The sequence below is a fragment of the Monodelphis domestica genome, chromosome 6 (assembly GCF_027887165.1).
Source record: "Monodelphis domestica isolate mMonDom1 chromosome 6, mMonDom1.pri, whole genome shotgun sequence".
Lineage (NCBI taxonomy): Eukaryota > Metazoa > Chordata > Mammalia > Didelphimorphia > Didelphidae > Monodelphis > Monodelphis domestica.
Window position 1 is genome coordinate 153701232 of NC_077232.1, and position 18253 is coordinate 153719484.

The 18253-nt window shown below is 32.6% G+C and overlaps 1 protein-coding gene across 6 annotated transcripts in view; it reads right to left on the reverse strand.

Annotated features, from left to right (window-relative positions):
* Positions 1-11861: 11861 nt before the first annotated feature.
* Positions 11862-18253, reverse strand: part of EPHA5 (EPH receptor A5) — a 507554-nt gene continuing 501162 nt past the window's right edge. For all 6 annotated transcript variants that reach the window (XM_007496389.2, XM_056802682.1, XM_056802681.1 and 3 more), the window contains one exon: positions 11862-16730. In XM_007496389.2, the coding sequence (XP_007496451.1) occupies positions 16625-16730 (106 nt within the window). In that variant the 3' untranslated portion in view covers positions 11862-16624. The remainder of the gene's footprint in view (positions 16731-18253) is intronic.

Genomic DNA, 18253 nt, shown 5'->3' on the forward strand with positions numbered 1-18253 from the left:
AATGGTCTAGAAAGGGTATCACTAGATTTTCAGTCTTTGAGGATGTCATATAATTTTGTTTGCTTTACAAAAGAGAAAAGAAAGGAAGCAAGGGAGGAAGGAAGGAAAGAAGGAAGGAAAGAAGGAAGAAAGGAAGGAAGAAAGGAAGGAAGGAAGGAAGGAAGGAAGGAAGGAAATATTTTTTTTATCTTTTACTGCCAAATTCTCTCCTCTTCCATGCCTCTCTGACTCACTGAGAAAGCAAAGAATATGTTAATTATGCATGTGAAATCATGTAAAACATTTACATATTACCCATATTGCATAATTAAAAGCAATATAAATAAAAATCAAAACTATCATACTTCAGTTTGCACTCACAGATTATCAGTTCTCTCTTGGAGATAGCTAGCAATTCCTCTGGAATTATCTTGGAAAATATTATTGATCAGAGTAGCCAATACTTTCATAGTTCATTATCATTGCAAAATGAATGTTCCTATGAATAATGTTCTCCCAGTTCTCTTTTCCCTTTGCCTCAGTTCACATAGGCCTTGCTATGTTTTTTTTTTCCTGAAACCATCTAACCATCCATAATCATATTTCCCAACATATTCAGCCATTCCCCTATTGATGCCCATCCTCCTCATTTCCAATTCTTTGCCACCATAAAAAGAGCTGCTATAAATATTTTTTGCACATTTAGTTCCTTTTCCTATTTCTTTGATCACTCCAGTGTATGGACTTAGCAGTATTTTTGTCCAAAGTATATTCAGTATTATACTAAATTATATTGTTATCTAGAATGATTGGACCACTTCACAACTCTACTAGGTATTTATTAGTGTACTGATTTTGCCTGAACCACTCCAGAATTTTTCATTTCCAGTAAAGGTGAGGAGGCATTTCAAAATTTTACTTAAATTTCTTCAATCAATTGTGACTTAGAGCATTTTTATGAATATAAATGGCTTTCTTTTCTCTTTCTGAAAACTACCTGTTTATATTCCTTGATTATTTATCAATTAGATAATTAAAAATAAATTTGACTCATCATTAATTAAGAAATGAAGATTTTTATCAGAGAAACATGCAGGAAAATGGGATATTTCATTGATTAAAATAATATGTACATTTCAAAAATTTTAGGAAAGTATAGTATAAGTGATTATCCCTTTTAATTGTCTTTTTTTCCTTTTCTTTTGAGATTGATTGACCTCTTCCTTTTTAACTTTAACTAAAGCATAATAGATTGTGTTTCCAACCTTTTACTTTATTTTAATTCTTAGTGTGACTTTCTGTTGCAAATGTGTCTCCTATAAGTAACAATGTTGGATTTTCTGGTTTCTAAACCATTCTATAATCTGCTTCTGCTCAATGGCTGAGCTAATCCAATTCATTCAGTTATGATTGCTATGTTTTCCTCTATCTAATCTTCTTCTCCTTCTCTCTCTCTCTCTCTCTCTCTCTCTCTCTCTCTCTCTCTCTCTCTCTCTCTCTCTCTCTCTTCTCTCTCTCTCTCTCTCTTCTCTCTCTCTCTCTCTCTCTCTCTCTCTCTCTCTCTCTCTCTCTCTCTCTCTCTCTCTCTCTCTCTTTCTCTCTCTCTCTCTCCTGCATCTTTTTAAAAATCTATTTTGTTCTAATCATGACTTCTTATTTATTGTCACTTCTCATTTTCTGTGATGCTTGTCATCTCCTATTTCCATGTTTTGTAAGAGAGATTTATTTACCCAAATGAGTGGTGTGTGTGTGTGTGTGTGTGTGTGTGTGTGTGTGTGTACTCTTCCATCTTTGAACCAATTCATATGAGTATGAAGTTTAAGATTTGCCTGCCACCCCTCCTGTTTTCCTCTCCACTACAAAAGTTCTTTCCATTTTTCTTTTATGTGAGATTTTATTTCCCCATTCTTCTTTTTACTTCCTCCTCCCAATGTATCCTTCTTTCACATGCCTAATTATTTTGGTGGAGAGGAGATCTTCCCAGAATAATTGACTGACATTTATTTCTTCTATCTCTGTAGACTACTTCTAGCTATCCAAATAAAAACAAATTTTTAAGATTTATATATCTCATCTTCCTATAAATTAATATAAAATGTAACTTTTTTGAGTCTCCTATGATTACTCTTTCATGTTTATCTTTTTATGTTTCTCTTGAGTCTTGTGTTTGTATGTGAAATTTTATATCCAGTTCTGGTCTTTTCATATATTTCTTTTTTTTTTCTGAAGTATTGTACTCAGCTTTGCTGGGTAGAATAGTTTTGGTTGTAATCTCCTTGTTCTCCTGTCTTTTGGAATTTCACATTCTAAGCCTCTGCTTCTTTAACATGGAAGTTGTTAAATTTTGTGTGCTCCTAAGTGTTGCTCCATGATCTTTGAATGATTTATTTCTGGTTCCTTGCAATAATTTTTGTGGAAGTTTATTGTGGAAGTTCTGGAATTTGGCCATAAAATTTCTAAAAGTTTTCATTTTGAGATCTCTTTCAAAAAGGTGATTAATTGATTTTTAAATATCTATTTAATTTCTGGATCTAAGATATTAGTTTCATTTAATAAGTTCTTGAAATATTGTGTCTAGGCTCTTTTTAAATAATATTTTTCACTGATCCAAAAATCCTTAAATTAATAAATAATAAAAATAAATCCCCAAATCCTTAAATATCTTCAATCTATTTTCTAGGTCAATTATTTTTTTGTTCAATAAGGTTTTTCACATTTTCTTCTATACCCCCACCTCTTTGTTGATTATGTTACTTTTGTTTGTTTGTTTACCTGTTTGGTTGTTTATTTATATCTCATGGAGTCATTAGTGTTTACTTGCCCAGTTCTAATTTTTCAGGAGTTATTTTCTTTGTTGAGCCTTTGTGACTTTTTCAGTGGTCATTTCTGCTTTTTTTTTTAAGTACTTCTTTTCTTCACTGCTTTTTTTTGTAACTCCTTTTCTCTTTGAACTATTTTGTTTTAAAATGAGTCATTCTCTCCATTAAATTTGCCTGTGAACTTTTACCATTGGCCTCTTTTTTTACAATGTTATTTTCCCCCCATGTTTTTGTGTCTTTTACCAAACTATTAATTATCTTTTCATAATTTTCTTTCACGTCTCCTTTCTTTCCCCATTGTTTTTCCTTTGCCACTCATCTCTTTAATTCTTCTAGGAATCTTTTTTGACTTGTGTCCAATTAGCATTTTTCTTTCAGACTTGTTTGGTAGCTATTTTCATGTTGTTTTTTTCTTTTGAGATTATATCCTAGTAGAGAGGAGATCTTCCCAGAATAAATGACTGACATTTATTTCTTCTATCTATGTAGACTACTTCTAGCTATCCAAATAAAAACAATTTTTTTAAGATTTATATATCTCATCTTCCTATAAATTAATATAAAATGTAACTTTTTTTGAGTCTCTTATGATTACTCTTTCATATTTATCTTTTTATGTTTCTCTTGAGTCTTGTGTTTGTATGTGAAATTTTATATCCAATTCTGGTCTTTTCATCAGGAATGTTTGAAATAGCTTCTCTCTTTCATTACATATTTCTTTTTTTTTCTTCCTGAAGTATTGTACTCAGCTTTGCTGGGTAGAATAGTTTTGGTTGTAATCTCCTTGTTCTCCTGTCTTTTGGAATTTCACATTCTAAGCCTCTGCTTCTTTAACATGGAAGTTGGTAATGGTAATTACCGTTATTAACACAAAAAATGGTAAAAAAAAATAAAGGAATACCTTGCCATTGTAGCAGATTTTTATGGTCAAGTACTTTTCCTTGTTATTTGTTCATTTTTTCACCCTATCTATTCACCTTGAACTTTATATTGAAGTTGGTATCTGTTCCTGGTGTTTTTTTGTTAGTATTGGAGAAAGCACTGTCCTAAGTTTGGGGCTTTTGTAATGTTGCTATTTTCAGAGCTAGGTCTGGGACTCTGCATGTTTTTAGTGCTTCCAAGGAAGAATTATCCAGGGAAAGTTGTGGTAATGCTTTTCATGGTGTGAGCTCTGTATTCAGTGAGGAAGGATCCCTAATCCCCTGAAAATGAAAGTGCCTCTTTTCTCTGGAACTGTGATCATCAGATCCCCTTGTCTCCTATATGTTCTAGTGCACCTCTCTGCCTTTGAACCATTGCCTACCCTCCTCTCTCTCTCTCTCAACCTCCGTCTTCAGCCTGTTCAGCTTCCCTACCATTTGTCTTCTTCTTCTGTTTACTAAATTACTCAGAGTGAGTTTATGATGTTTCAGAGGAATTACTCTGTAATTTTTAACCCTTTCCTTCAGTTTCCCTGTTCCATAATGACTGACCAAAGTGCTCCTCTCTGGCCTGGAACTGAGACCCAGAATTGCTTATTACAGTAGAATTGTTAATTAGTGCCAGCTGCACCCAATACCATTAAATCATCCCCTGTAATCTCTTTCTAACCAATTGTTCCTGTTGCTCAAAAAGCTGTTGTTGTTGCTGTTTCAGTCTTCTCTGTGGTCGATTTCTGGAGCTGCTTTGTGCCCTCTAGACCAGTCTCCACCTCAGTGTGGCAGACCTTTCCTTCAGATCCCCTAATTTGCCTTAAATTAGAAAAAAAAATTCTCTCTGACCTTTGGTTGGCTTACCACTCCAAAATTTGATTTGATAAGTTATTTTAAAGTTTAGAGTAGAATGTTGGGAAAGTTCTTCTGTGTTGCTGCCTATATCCTGCCAGAAATTATATTTCTGAGAGATTCCTAGACCTTCTGTTCTGATTTCCTGAATACAGAATATTATGAAATCTATCATTTCCAACTGTAGGGTAAATATCTGACTATATTTGATATGTTTCCTCTTTTAACTCAATTTCATAGAAAGACTGGCTACTCCCCCTCAAAATTTCTCCCATGCATACCTTAGTAACCATGTTTTCCTTATTAATAAGGATTATATCCATAATATCAGTTCCATTCCTTTTCCCCTTTATCTTTTTAAAAATAAAGTTATCATGAAGAAAAGTCAGGAAATTGTTAGCTTCTCTGTTTTGAACAGGTTACTCGAGGAAATGTCTAGACAAAATAAGCCCCACATTATTGTTATATATTGTCACACTTTTAAAAAGTTTTTGTTTGCCAAATTTCTCATTTATAATTTATGTCAAAGAGATCTATAATGTTCAGAAATTATTATTTTCTGCTTCTGCCTCAAATGGGCTTAAACCAAATTCTATCAACCATGCTTCTCCCTTCTGTTTTCTGTTTTTGCTCACATGAGTTTATCTTAGGATAGAATGATATTCATGTCCCTCTAAAATCCTTTAAGCTAATCTTTCATATTCCCAAGAGGTTTCATACAATGCCAGAGGGATATCACAAAACTCTATTTAATTCATTTTCTTTCATTTATTTGTTGACTCCTTTACTTAGAAATGTGAACTCCTAGAACTGTCTTCCTTTTCTATTTGTACTTCTTGTTCTTAACCCAGTGTTTGACATATAAGAAGTATTTAATAAATATTTTTCCAATCCATTCCATTTTTTATTATTATCTAGAGTATATAAATTGATAAATATATGTAGTCAGTTTTCTGTCACCCCTTTTCTTATCAGTTTAAAGTAATTTTTGCCAAATTTTAAAGATGAGATGAACCAATATTGTAGTAGCCCTTACTTGACTCATTCAGTTTCTTACTAGGAGAGCAGTTTTCCTATATTTTAAATATTGGTCCAGAACTTCAAATCTCTTTCCCTAATACCATAATGACTTCCAATAACCAAAATAACAAGTGGGATAAGTTCTGTGGTGGGTATGAGCCCGGATTAGGACTAAGAAATGTATCTGAGTTAAAATTCACAGGGTTCCTCAAAGCCCAACTCTTGATATAGTATAACATTGTCAAGTTTTTGTCTTTTCTTTCAAATTTGTTTTTTCAGTGCTGATGAGGCCAAGTTCATTCAATGGAAAATAAAATTCAACTATTTTCTGTTGCATTAGCCATCTTGTTTATTACATCTCTTGATCATAATGGGAATAAGCAGGGATATACAAGGAATACTTGGAAATCCAATGCTGCTATTAAAAATAAATTGAAGTGCGTAGCCTTATTTTAGTATATAAAGGCCAGCATTATTTAAGTTTATTTGAGAATAGGAAGAAACTTTATTCATTGTAGTTCTGGTATTTCTCCCTAACTCTGACTGCTGAGTTACCACAGAGTGATCTCCCTAAAATAAGATGATTTTGGTTTATTACTCAAGAAAAGTGATGGCAAACATTTTAGTGATGGGGTGCTGTGCCCCTCGCCTCCCCCTCACATGCTGAGTATGCCACCTCCCCACTCATACCCCTACTGGTGTGGGAGAAAGTGCTACCATTGGGCTGTTGGGCAGGTGAAGTGATGAATATCCTCAGTATAGAGAATGGGAGGGGAGTGGCTTGAGCACTCAGCTCCCTCCCAGTTCTGCAAGCTGGAAGTCACCAAACTTACCCGCTGTGTGCTCCCACTGGCTGCTGGGCAGAGGAGTGGGGGATGTGAAAAATGTCATCAGACATGATGGAGAGAGGGAAGGGTTCAGCTCCAACCAAGCCCCTCTGCCTTTCTATTAATGAACTGGGGAAGGGGGGGATGGTGAGGGAGGGTGGCCAAGTGCCCACAGAGAGTGTCATCTTTGGCACCCATTCCATAGGTTCACCATCACTGCTTTAGAATATTACAATCTTTAGGTATACTGCATTGCTGGCAACTGGACACAGACATGGGGAGGTAATAAAAGAAATCAGATGTTCATATACAAACAATGAACCATTATCCATTACCAAGAGACCTAGATAAGACTTTTCTCCTCCACATAAAAATCTCTTGATTCTCTCTTGTGAGGTATTTCTCATTTTAAGATGAACCTTTTGTAATAGATAATATTGGAGGGGGTATATTTGATGGATATAGGTAACTAATAGATCAGGCAGGTGTATTCCCTTGCCTAACCTCCTCCCTCTCTCTCCCAACCTCCGTCTTCAGTCTGTTCAGCTTCTCTCCCCTTTGTCTTCTTCTTCTGCTTACTAAATTAATCAGGGTGAGTTTATGATGTTTCAGAGGAATTACTCTGTAATTTTTAATGCTTTCCTTCAGTTTTTAAAGGGTTTATGGTGAAAGGGATATATATTTCTCTCTCTCTCTCTCTCTCTCTCTCTCTCTCTATATATATATATATATATATATATATATATATATATAATTATTATTCTACAGCTACTGTACCATGAGATAAAAAGCTTACCATTTTTCATTTTTTTACTTAGCATGTTAGAACATTAATTGGGTTGCCTCACCATCCTCCCATAGATTAGACTATCTTTCTTTTAAAAGTTGCATTAGTCCCTAGGACTTGGTTAGCCCAGGGGCCAAGACTCACTCTGCACCTCTTCTCCAACTTCCTGGTACCTTACTTTTTATTTAAATACTCCTATGGAGTTGAGGCTATTAAAATTTTTGGGAGGTCCTAGTATCATAAGAGTCTCACCCTGTGGTGTGTGATTTAATCCTTTTCTCTTGCAAAGTGATGAAGTATCCTGTTGAATATCCTTTCCATCCTATGATTAATTTAATCATTAGTTTTTTAACTTTTTTTTAAACCCATACATTCTGTCTTACAATCAATACTGGGTATTGGTTCTAAGGCAATAGAGTGGTAAGGGCTAGGCAATGGGGGTTAAATGACTTGCCCAGTATCACCCAGCTAGGAAGTGTCCAAGGCCAGATTTGAACCCAGGACCTCCCATCTCTAGGCCTGGCTCTCAATCCACTGAACCACCTAGCTGCCCCCAATTTGTTAACTTTTAAATGATTTGTGGGAGCCTCATTTAGTCCAAACATCAAACCTAAACTAACAGATTGCTGGTATGAATCATGTTCACCTCTAAAATCTTGTATCTTCTCCATGATAAAGTTCTAAAAGACTTATGTCTCACCTAAAGTTTACTGGGGAGGAGAAAAAAATCTCTATTTGAAGTGATTGATTTTACATATATATGTTAAAATTAAAGAATTTTGGTTGTACCAAGTGTCTCAAATTCACTATAAGTAACAACTTTCCAATGAGTAGAGCTGTTCAAAATCAAAATAGGATGGCTTCTGAAGTGAGCATCTGATCTATTGAATTATTTGAGCAGCAGCTAAATAATTGTCTCTGAGAGGTATTCTCTGTACTGGGAAAGAAGGTAGACTAGATTACCTCCAAGGTCCTTTCCAATTTTAATATTATAAGATGTTATTAGTTTAATATGCTCTATAAAATGTTCTAATATGATTTTATTAATTTAATATGTCTCATTAAAATACTCTATTATGATTTCATTAAATTAATATGCCTCCAATAAAGTCTTATTTTGATGTCACTTCATGTTGTAGAGTTGACCTCAGTTTCTGGAGGCCAAGACTGGAAGGACTTAGTAAGCTTGAAAGGGTTTGAGTGCCAGCAGGGTGACAGAATTTATACTTTTTATTCCAGCAAGCCTAGTTAAATTTAAAGTATCTTATCATTTCAAAAGTTGGCCACAAGGTGATCAGAATGTTATTCATGTACATTATCTAATGAAAATAATTTCTAAGGCATAGGAGGACCACAATTTGAACTGACAAAAGAAGATTCTATATCATGAAACCAGATATCTTTCTGGAAACATTTTCATAATAGCTGTTTGCTCTGCATTGATTTCTTTAAAGTGTTTTCTCATTTCAGAAAGAGCAAAGTCAAAGTAGACTCCAAGTAGCAACATCCCAATACCTTGCTTTTTTGGCATATACTTATTACTCAGTTAATACTTTTGAATATTTGAGGAAAATATAGATGCAACCAAAGAAGCCAGATTTTAGTCTAATTTGGGGGAAAATTGGTAGTTATATAGCAGAGAAGGGAGGAATTTGGGGGTAGGGAAAGGAACATATAGATATTAAGGAATCAAAAATAAAAAATTTAGAGACTGGGTTTCTGAATTATGAATTGTCCAATAATAAAGTTATATTCATCATATTCTAAGAGTTGAAAACATACCAATAGAGGAGCATTTATAATTATTTTAGAATTTCTGATCATTGGTGAGTTGTTTCCTTAGGTAAAAGCAAATATATGTTGTATTTTGTTGACAACAAACATGATTTCTGAGTTGAGAAATGTGGACTTTAAAATATATCTATGAACATCAAATAGAAATAGTATGGTCACATTCCAATATTGAAAACCTTGTTATATAGAACAAACCATTGTATCTCTTCTGTTTTGCAGAACTAGTAGCAATATGTAGAAATTACTGGGAAGGTGAATTTTGAATCAAAGTAAGAAAAAAAATAATAATAATTAGAGCCACCACAAAATGAAATGGCCTACTACAAGAGACCTTGAATTTCCTGTCACAAGAGGTCTTTGAGTAGAGATTCAGGGAAGATTGATTTATTTTTTTTTACTAAGGGTTGGACTAGATGCCTTCTGAAATCTCTTCCAATCTTGTTCTTCTGTGATTAATTTTGATGTAGATCCAAACCATGTGTTTTGCATCTGGAAGTTTCATTTGTGACTTAGTTCTCTATCAAGATTGATATTATGATTCCAAACCTAAAGTCAAAATCCTTGCTACCTTTTTCTCTTTGTTCCATAGCTCTTTATATAAATCACTTCTAGATAAAAACAAATAACTTCCATCTATATTTCCCCCACAGGAATCGTGAAAGATAGGTTGGGAAAATATTATTGTCATTTCCAACTTTTCTGTAGCTAAAAAGAGGCTGAGTGCTTGGAGAGTTTGTCACGGATAAACAGTTTGTAGGTGTATGATCCAAGATTCAAATTCAGTTTTGACTCTAAAATTATATCTATTCTCACAATACAAAGCCACTGGTAAAATATCACTGCATTCCATAGAAGAAAACAAATATGATCAGATAGTCTCTTTGGTAATCTAGATAACAAAAATTTTATACCATAACAAAAATATTTAATGAGCTACTACTATAGAAAACAATATATATGGAGGATAGCATCATAATGAATCTTTTAAAACAACTAGGTTGTTCCTTAGATGACAATGTATTGTCCAGACAATATATGAAGCATTCTAATTTAATAAGACCTTTCAGAACTTGTCTGGATAACTAATCAGCATGTAAATATCTAAATAACAATTGGAGAATTAGACAACTCAGAGAAATTCCTTAGCAGCAAGTTAAGCTAATACCATTCCCTCCCACCTCCAAATGAGGTCTTTGAAGGACAGAAAGCTGAAGGCTTTTCATTTGCCCAAGGTCACAGAGTTAAAGGCAGTCAAAATTCATTACTATTTGTTGTTGAAACACAATGGAAAACATCTGAATTCTTTTATTTATTGTATATAAAAATGAATTATTGTATTTATTGTATATAAATATATCAGTATTTTATTGTTGCTAAGGGAATAAAATAACTAAAAATAAATTAACAAATTTTGAGAACCATAAGAAAAGCTTCAATTAGTTCATTGATTGCCCAACTGCTCAAATGGAATGTATTTTAAGAATTAAAGGGCTATTAAGAATTTTAAAACATTAATTTCCTCCTATTATGCCTTAGTTCATTTTCTCCTCTTATTTTCTACTGAGACTATGCCAACAAAAAAGATGAAAAGGACTGTGTAACAGAATCAACCACCAATCATTATTTGTCAATAATTAGTTGTATGATTTGGGTCATGTAATTTTACTTCACTGGGTCCTACATCATCCTTAAAACAAAGGGAAGGGGTAAAGAGGAGACAGGAATAGTCTGTTTCATAGCATCTACTTTGTGCCAGGCATTGTGCAAAGAACTTTACAAATGCTATCTCATTTGATCTTCTTGAAAATCCTGTAAAGATGTTGTTATCATCCCTGTTTTATAGTGGAGGAAAATGAGAAAAAACAGGAGTTAAATGACTTTCCCTGGGACACATAGCCAGTGTCTATCTGAGACTGGATTCAAACTAAGGTTTTCTGGATTCTAGGCCTAGAGAATTATCCCCTACAGCACCTGGCAGACTTTGTTATGAGTTAGACTTCATAAAATTTGTAATACTTTCTATCCCTTGAATTCTATGATTCTCTGACGATCATTATTCATTGACTGATAAAGACAGAGCTTCATGACTTCTGGAGTCATTATCTCCTGATCATGATCATCATCTATTTGACCAACTTAGAAAAACAGCATAATATTTTCAAATGAAAGACGTGGTAAAAGTGATGGACAACAATAATAACATCTTCATCTGTAGAAAAAAAAGTTACTCGATTGTTGAAACTATTTATAAAGAAAGCTCATAAATGCATGGTTCTTAAAAAGGTACATCTTTCAATTCCCTTCAATACCCTTCATACCCAATACAGAATGATGTCATTGAAATTAATGGCAAATAACCCCTCCCAACCCATCTCTTACTCCCATCATTAGTAATAACCTGTTTCTTGGAGATGTGTTCCACTGTTTCTATGATTCTTCTGGTAAGGGTCACCAGGGAGTTATTATTCAAGTTCTCCTAAACATCATTTTTTGAGAAATTAGCAATTACTACTTGCTTTTGGTTATATAGGCAACTAGTCAAACAAATGTCTGTTAGTGTCCAAAATTAAGTTAGTGGCTAATTGTACACATAGGCTATGATTTCGGTGCTATTTCCTAGCTATAGACATTAACATTTCAGTGATCTACCATGGAGAATCATGAATATGTTTCTGAAAGAAGATGAATGTTGAATTTTAAAGTAGTCAACAGGATAAATGAATTGTGTTACTCTGTGGCTAATCAATCTTACATACTTATAAAATTTAAAAAAAACTGACTGAATATTACCTAAGTAATTAAAATGGGAACTATAGCAAGCTTCTCTGAAAACAATTTCAAGCATGTTTTTACATCAAGCATGACAATTGGATTTAACTGTATTCAAAGATTTTTTTTATTTTTATGAAAAAATAGAAAATTTCATATCTTACACTACAAAAACATGTACACAAACAAAATGCACACAGAACATCAAACTAAAAAAAGAAAAAAGAAATACAGCAATGCCATATCTATGTTTTCTACAAGTTAAACTCTCAGGCAAGGAATTGAGCTTTTCTAATGGCTAATACAAACTATGAAAATATGGACTGAATAACCTTTGACCTGCATGGCACCAAAGGATACTGATGAAATATTAATAAAAGGCTGAGACTAAATGTAACAGGTTGCTATTTATGTAAGTCACATAATAAAGGCTAATTATAAAACTATAGTAGTTTACAGTTTCACAATTTCCTGACCAATGGGACTTTTACAGTTTGTTTTTAATAATCAACACTAAATGAATACACATTTCCGCGCCACCTTCATTTTCCCTCTTGTTAATATTTATGATTAAGTAAATTTTCAAACTGTTGTCACTCATCTGTTTTATGTTGTGATGTCATCTGAAAGCAATAACTAGATGTTATCCTGAACAAGAACCTTAGACTAGTTATTTTTAGAGTTCTCCTTTAATGAATAAGAATGCTATGAAAAACTGTATTTTTATCTACCAAACACTTTTACACATTACCATAGCAGCAAATTATGCTGGACAGAAGGATCCAGCCAGACTAGAGTTGAATTTAAAATATTCAAACCTAATGAAAACAAAAGAAATGGCTTTCATTTATTCTAGGGATACACATCAGGTAAAGCTAACATTTTAATTTCTGGTTATTATACTTCATCATTATCTTACTTTACATAACTTTTTTACATAAACTTATTTTGTTTTTAGTTTAGGCATCTGCCAAAGATGACAGAAAAGACTGCTAACTATGGTACTTAGCTTCCTCTTTTTTTGTTTAGTATGAATAAATATCATTAACATTTGCTAGGTTTACCTAGCAAATGACAAAGACCTGATATTGAACTTCTTTTTATTTTCTTTGTATTATATTGGGTAATACTTTAAAATGCCTTTAATAGGCAAGTTTCTCATCCTGTGCTTCTTGTGTCCCATTTAATTAAATTGTTTAGCATTTTTTCCTCTCTGATTAATACATTGAGTGGCTTAGTAGCTACATAAGTGACCAAATAAAACTGAGGTTTTGATTTTGCTTTTTATTCTTTTATATCCAGAACTGTCAGGCAATTTCTTTACATGGATCTAAGGGGGGAAAAGGACATTTTCTTTTTCTCTAAAATTCTTTTCATTAATTGCAGTTGTTAAGGTTGACCCACTCTGTGTTTTACAAATTTAGTGGAAAACCAATTCCCACAGCATTGCCTAACTTACAGAACACTATTATAGAAATACATATTTAACTTTAATGTACAGTAAGCAAGGACAAGTTATTTTGTGGAAATACAAAGAAAAAATACAGTAACAGAAAAGATACAACGCAATCTCTTACATTTCATATACACACTGACATGCTTTACCATTCAAAAAGAGCAACTCAGATATGTCATAATACATTTGAGCCAAAGGCAGAAGTCAAAATCAAGCTCTGATTGATCAGAGTAGTAATTGTGAGACAACAGATATTGTGAGTTCTTGTCTCCTTCCCATAGTGATTACTTTACAAAGTCCGGCCATTAGGAAGATACAAATACCCAAAAGGCTTTTCTACTGACAGCTCTAATAATGTTATTTATTATTTGACAAATCTCCTTTATGTGCTAAAACTATCATACTTCATTTTTATTTGTGATGGCCTGGTGGCTGACAAATTGAAACAATAAGATGAGGGATCACACCATCAAGATTTGTCAAACTTTCTCCTGGTCTTCCTGACTCACTGCATTTCATGAAAGCTGCCCATTCAACTCTTTTCTTTTATCCATTTCTCACATTTATAGATGAGTTTGGCACCTTTACAATTGGTGATATGTCCAGGGGTGTAACAAATGTGTTGGTAAGACATTTGTTTTTACTTTTATGACTACATAAGACTTAAGATGAAAACCTCTCTCTCTTCTTTCCATCCAAACTGACAGTTTTTACAAACTCTGTTCAAAGCTCAGGAATCACTTGATATTTGAGTGGGTATTTTAAAACACTCATAAGATTCCCTCCTCTAAAAATTAGTTTAAATGAATATCAAGAATATAAAAGGAGGACATATTTTAGTTGAATTTGTGTGTGTGTATACAATCTGCTAAAATATATACACCCACAGACATGTATACATACATATGAAAACATGTATACATATATATATATATATATGACTTAATAAATTTTAATTATTACCCATGACATTCCCATCTTGTTTCTCTCCATTTGAGATTTGTTTTTTAATCGAATGAAGTTATCTCAGCTTCAAATAGGAAATTAAGCTCTGTTTCCAAAGTATTTGTTCATCTGTCCTTTTAATTAATTAAATTAACTGGATCTTTTTAAGAACTATAAAGCTATTACTTTTAACAGAGACACAAATTTTCTCAATTGCTTCCTTCTTCACCTAGTCCAACAGAATTAGAATTCCAATTGTTTAAAAAAGCATTGTTCAAATTTCATTTCCTCAATTGAAATGGATAAACTAAAACAATAATTTTAGTGACTATAAAATATCATCAATATTTCCAGAAAAAAATAATACAAAAAACTTTTGAAGACTTTCCTTTAGTGTCCAGGAGTATAAACAGAGCAACAGTTAATTTGGAAATATCATACAGTTAACTCTTGATCATTAAAGTTATTGAGTCATCCATTTGAAAATGATTTAGGGCTAATGTATTTTCTCTCTTTTCTTCCTGCCAATTGTCCACGTCATCAATTCAGAACATTTTAAGGAGACAGTAAATAATAAGGTGGGAATAAAAAAATGCCATTAAATGTCTCATTCTGTTTTTTCCCCTAGTGTCCAAATTGAGAAAGAAACAAATGTTTATAGAAATGAGAGTCTTGTATTCTCTTTGGGTGTCACATATTCAAGCTAGTCTATTTTTATTTGCAATGCATTATCAAGAGTTGGGTATATCTCAGATCCATTCTGTCTTCCTTACATGTATAGAAGACTTCCAGTAATGTAATGATATGATCAGCCATGAAACAAATTGAAATATATAAGCCTTTAGCTAAGTCAGTTTACATCATCACCCTTTCAAAGTTTTTTTTTTTTTTTACCAACACCATCATACATTATTTTGAACCTGCTATTGCCAGTCATCACCAGATGTAGTTTCTTGGATTAATACATTTGACATTTTCTTCTTGCCTTTGAAATAACACTGAATATTTTTAACAAAATTAAGTATTTTAATGTATACAACCTCTGCAGAACTCCATTCCCCAAAGCATCATTATCACATCACTGAATCAGAGTTGGAGTTATGATATGAATAACCAATTATTTACCAATAGATATTTTTGGAAGACAGGTCAAAGGAAATCCTGGAGCAAAATATATGCTAGTTGTCATCTCAGGGCTGCCTTTATATCAAAATTACTGTAGCAGAGGCACAATGGCACTGCTTACAAAGGATTAACACTTAGGGGTAAATGCTTAGTGCTGTGCCCATGGATTTAACAACATTAATGGGAACTCGCACAGTTAAATCTCTCTACATCCCACTGACAATGTGCCCTTTGGTGTCAACTTTTCCTGACAAGATATTTTCAGTGATTCCAAAAGGTGAAATTTCTTATGGTAGAGTAAGATTAATGGCTGAAAAACTGCATTGTCACAGATATCACAAAGTGTTTTTTAAAAAGCCAAAGGGGATTTAATCTTACAGACATTTTCTGTGAGTGGATAGAGAAATTTAATGCCATTTGGACACATGGAGAGAAAGGGGAAAAGACAAACTTGTTTCATTCTTAGTTGTACTCTTGCTTCTCTTATATGCATTCTAAATGCCTAAAACTCATTCTTCTATGTTGCTAGAATCCAAATAATGGCAAAAATATGAGCAGATTATATTGTACACAGAATCCCTATTATCACCCCCCATCCCAATCCAAACATGTACCTGGGTACGTAGCAAACTGTACATAATATACAGACATTTTCAGCAATAATCTCCAGAAGAGCAAACTAAATGCAATTTTATAACACAGAAAAATAAATATACACCCTGTATTGTATTTGCATTAATCAAGCAATATGTTTATACACTAGTCTCTATAACTTAATGCTGTGTAACAGCATTTTAAATTTATAAAACAACATATCTATTAAGAAATAATCTAATCATATTGCTCTTCAATACACTTTTGTAGACAATTAAGACTTGAAGTAAACTTCCGTAAACTGCAGCTTTTGTTAGCCCACAAATGGCCACAAAATTATTTCCATTCAAGTAAGTCACTGGAAGTATTAACATGTGCTGCCATAATTCATGATATAAAGGTGCATTATAATATATATGTATATATATTTATATTACATATACAAAGTGTTGTGGGAAGGATTTTGTTTTTGCAGAAGCATAAGAAAATGGATAACCTAACTATAGTATATCCATTTCCTTATTTTATGAATGTTGCATTTTTACTTCATGAAAAATGAAGACAGAAGAAAATGAAGAAAATTTTTCATCAAATACTGGTTAAAAATTTTGTAGCTAAGGTCCTTGTTTGCCATAGCTTATGAAAACATTGTTTTCTTTTTTTCTTTTACTTTTTAGTTAAAATAAATCTCACACAGTTTACAAAGTGCAGAATTAATCACTTAAGGAAGTGACATCAAAACAGAGTTACAATGGCACCATTCCGTTTACCAGCTGGACCTTCATTTCTTGAAGGCTGTTCATTATCTTCTTCTGGTGACCGACAAGAGTCACTCCCAGACGTCTCAAATCCCTGCATGAAGAAAGCACATATTGGATGGATATATTTATTCAATTCTGTGTATACCTCAACATTTCACACTGACAAAGGGGCAAATATGTTGTGCAGAAATAAATTATAATCTCAATGATAGACTATAGGGGTCAAATTTTCAAAATTGTGCCTGATAAATTTGTTTTCAGGCAAAGGAAATAAATGTTCAAAATTGAGTACAAGAAAAGGAGAATTGACTCTTTTTTTGGGGGAGGCATATAATTATTTTGTTAATCACATAATCCTACTATTCTGTAGTAGTTGAGCATAAAGTTTTGCACATGCAAACAGACAGAATTTTAAAAGAACCCAATTTGCATAATGAAGTTTTGAAAATGTGGCCCTACAAAGGAAATTTTTCCTAAAAGAAGTAAGAAGAATGCATTTTTCTTCATGTCTGGAAAAGAAGTTGAAGCTCCAACTCCATTTTAAAATGATTTTGGAAGGATACATTTATTTAATTCAGTATATACTTCAATATTTAATATTGTTTTGTACTGAGAAAGTACACCAACAGTCTTTACAGTAAATATAAAAATTTCATAAGAGATAAATCAAATATATATTTATGATTACAGTATTTCCAAAATATTGTCAGAGTTCATTTTTACACAGATATCAGAATGTAAACACTTTGTTCCTTTACCAAATAACAAATAGAATATCCTGGCATTATGGTCATTATGAAAATCACATGAGCAGAAAGAATTGTCAATGAAATTTTTTAATGATGGTCTGTTAATCAACTATAATAATCAAAAGCACAGCAGACATATTCATATTACCATGCCTACTCAGCACTTTATGAATGGAACTAGAAATCAGAGCCTATAATTCTTGAAGATTATATCATAGGACAATGATTAATTCTATTGTTGTTGGAGAATGATTATCATTTTTCAAAGGAGCAATTAATGTGTGAACTGATGAATTTTAATAACATTATTTGGTACCTTTGAAATCCTAAGAACCTATGAAATCCCTGGAAATTCTATTATTTTTGATATTAGATTAATTAGGGAAACTAAATCAAAGGAATTCTTCATCTTACACATTTTGTTACTTTCATAATTATTTTGTTTATTTTTGTAATAATTTTTGCATATAAAACTGGCATTATATTTTGAGTTGCATAATAATAAAGGCAGACTAGTTAAATGCTTATACTAACTTTAACTAGTATTTTACTAGTTTATTTAGCAATTTGCATTACAAAATTTAGAAAAGAAAAAAGTGCAATGTGAAATTGGCTTTGTATCAGTAAAAGCAGAAGTCATAAATAATAGTAGTCAAGGCTATTTTTTCTTAATTCCCATAAAAAGTATGTAACAGAAGAATCTATAACAAGTGGCAAAATAAAATAGGAACAATTTATCACTGGGAATGAAGCATCAAAGATATGCCTGATTAATATTTACCAAGTAATAGAGGATAATTAATTTTAAATTATCATTTTTTGTCAAATGGTCTTGAAAAAGAAATGACAAACCATTCCTTACATC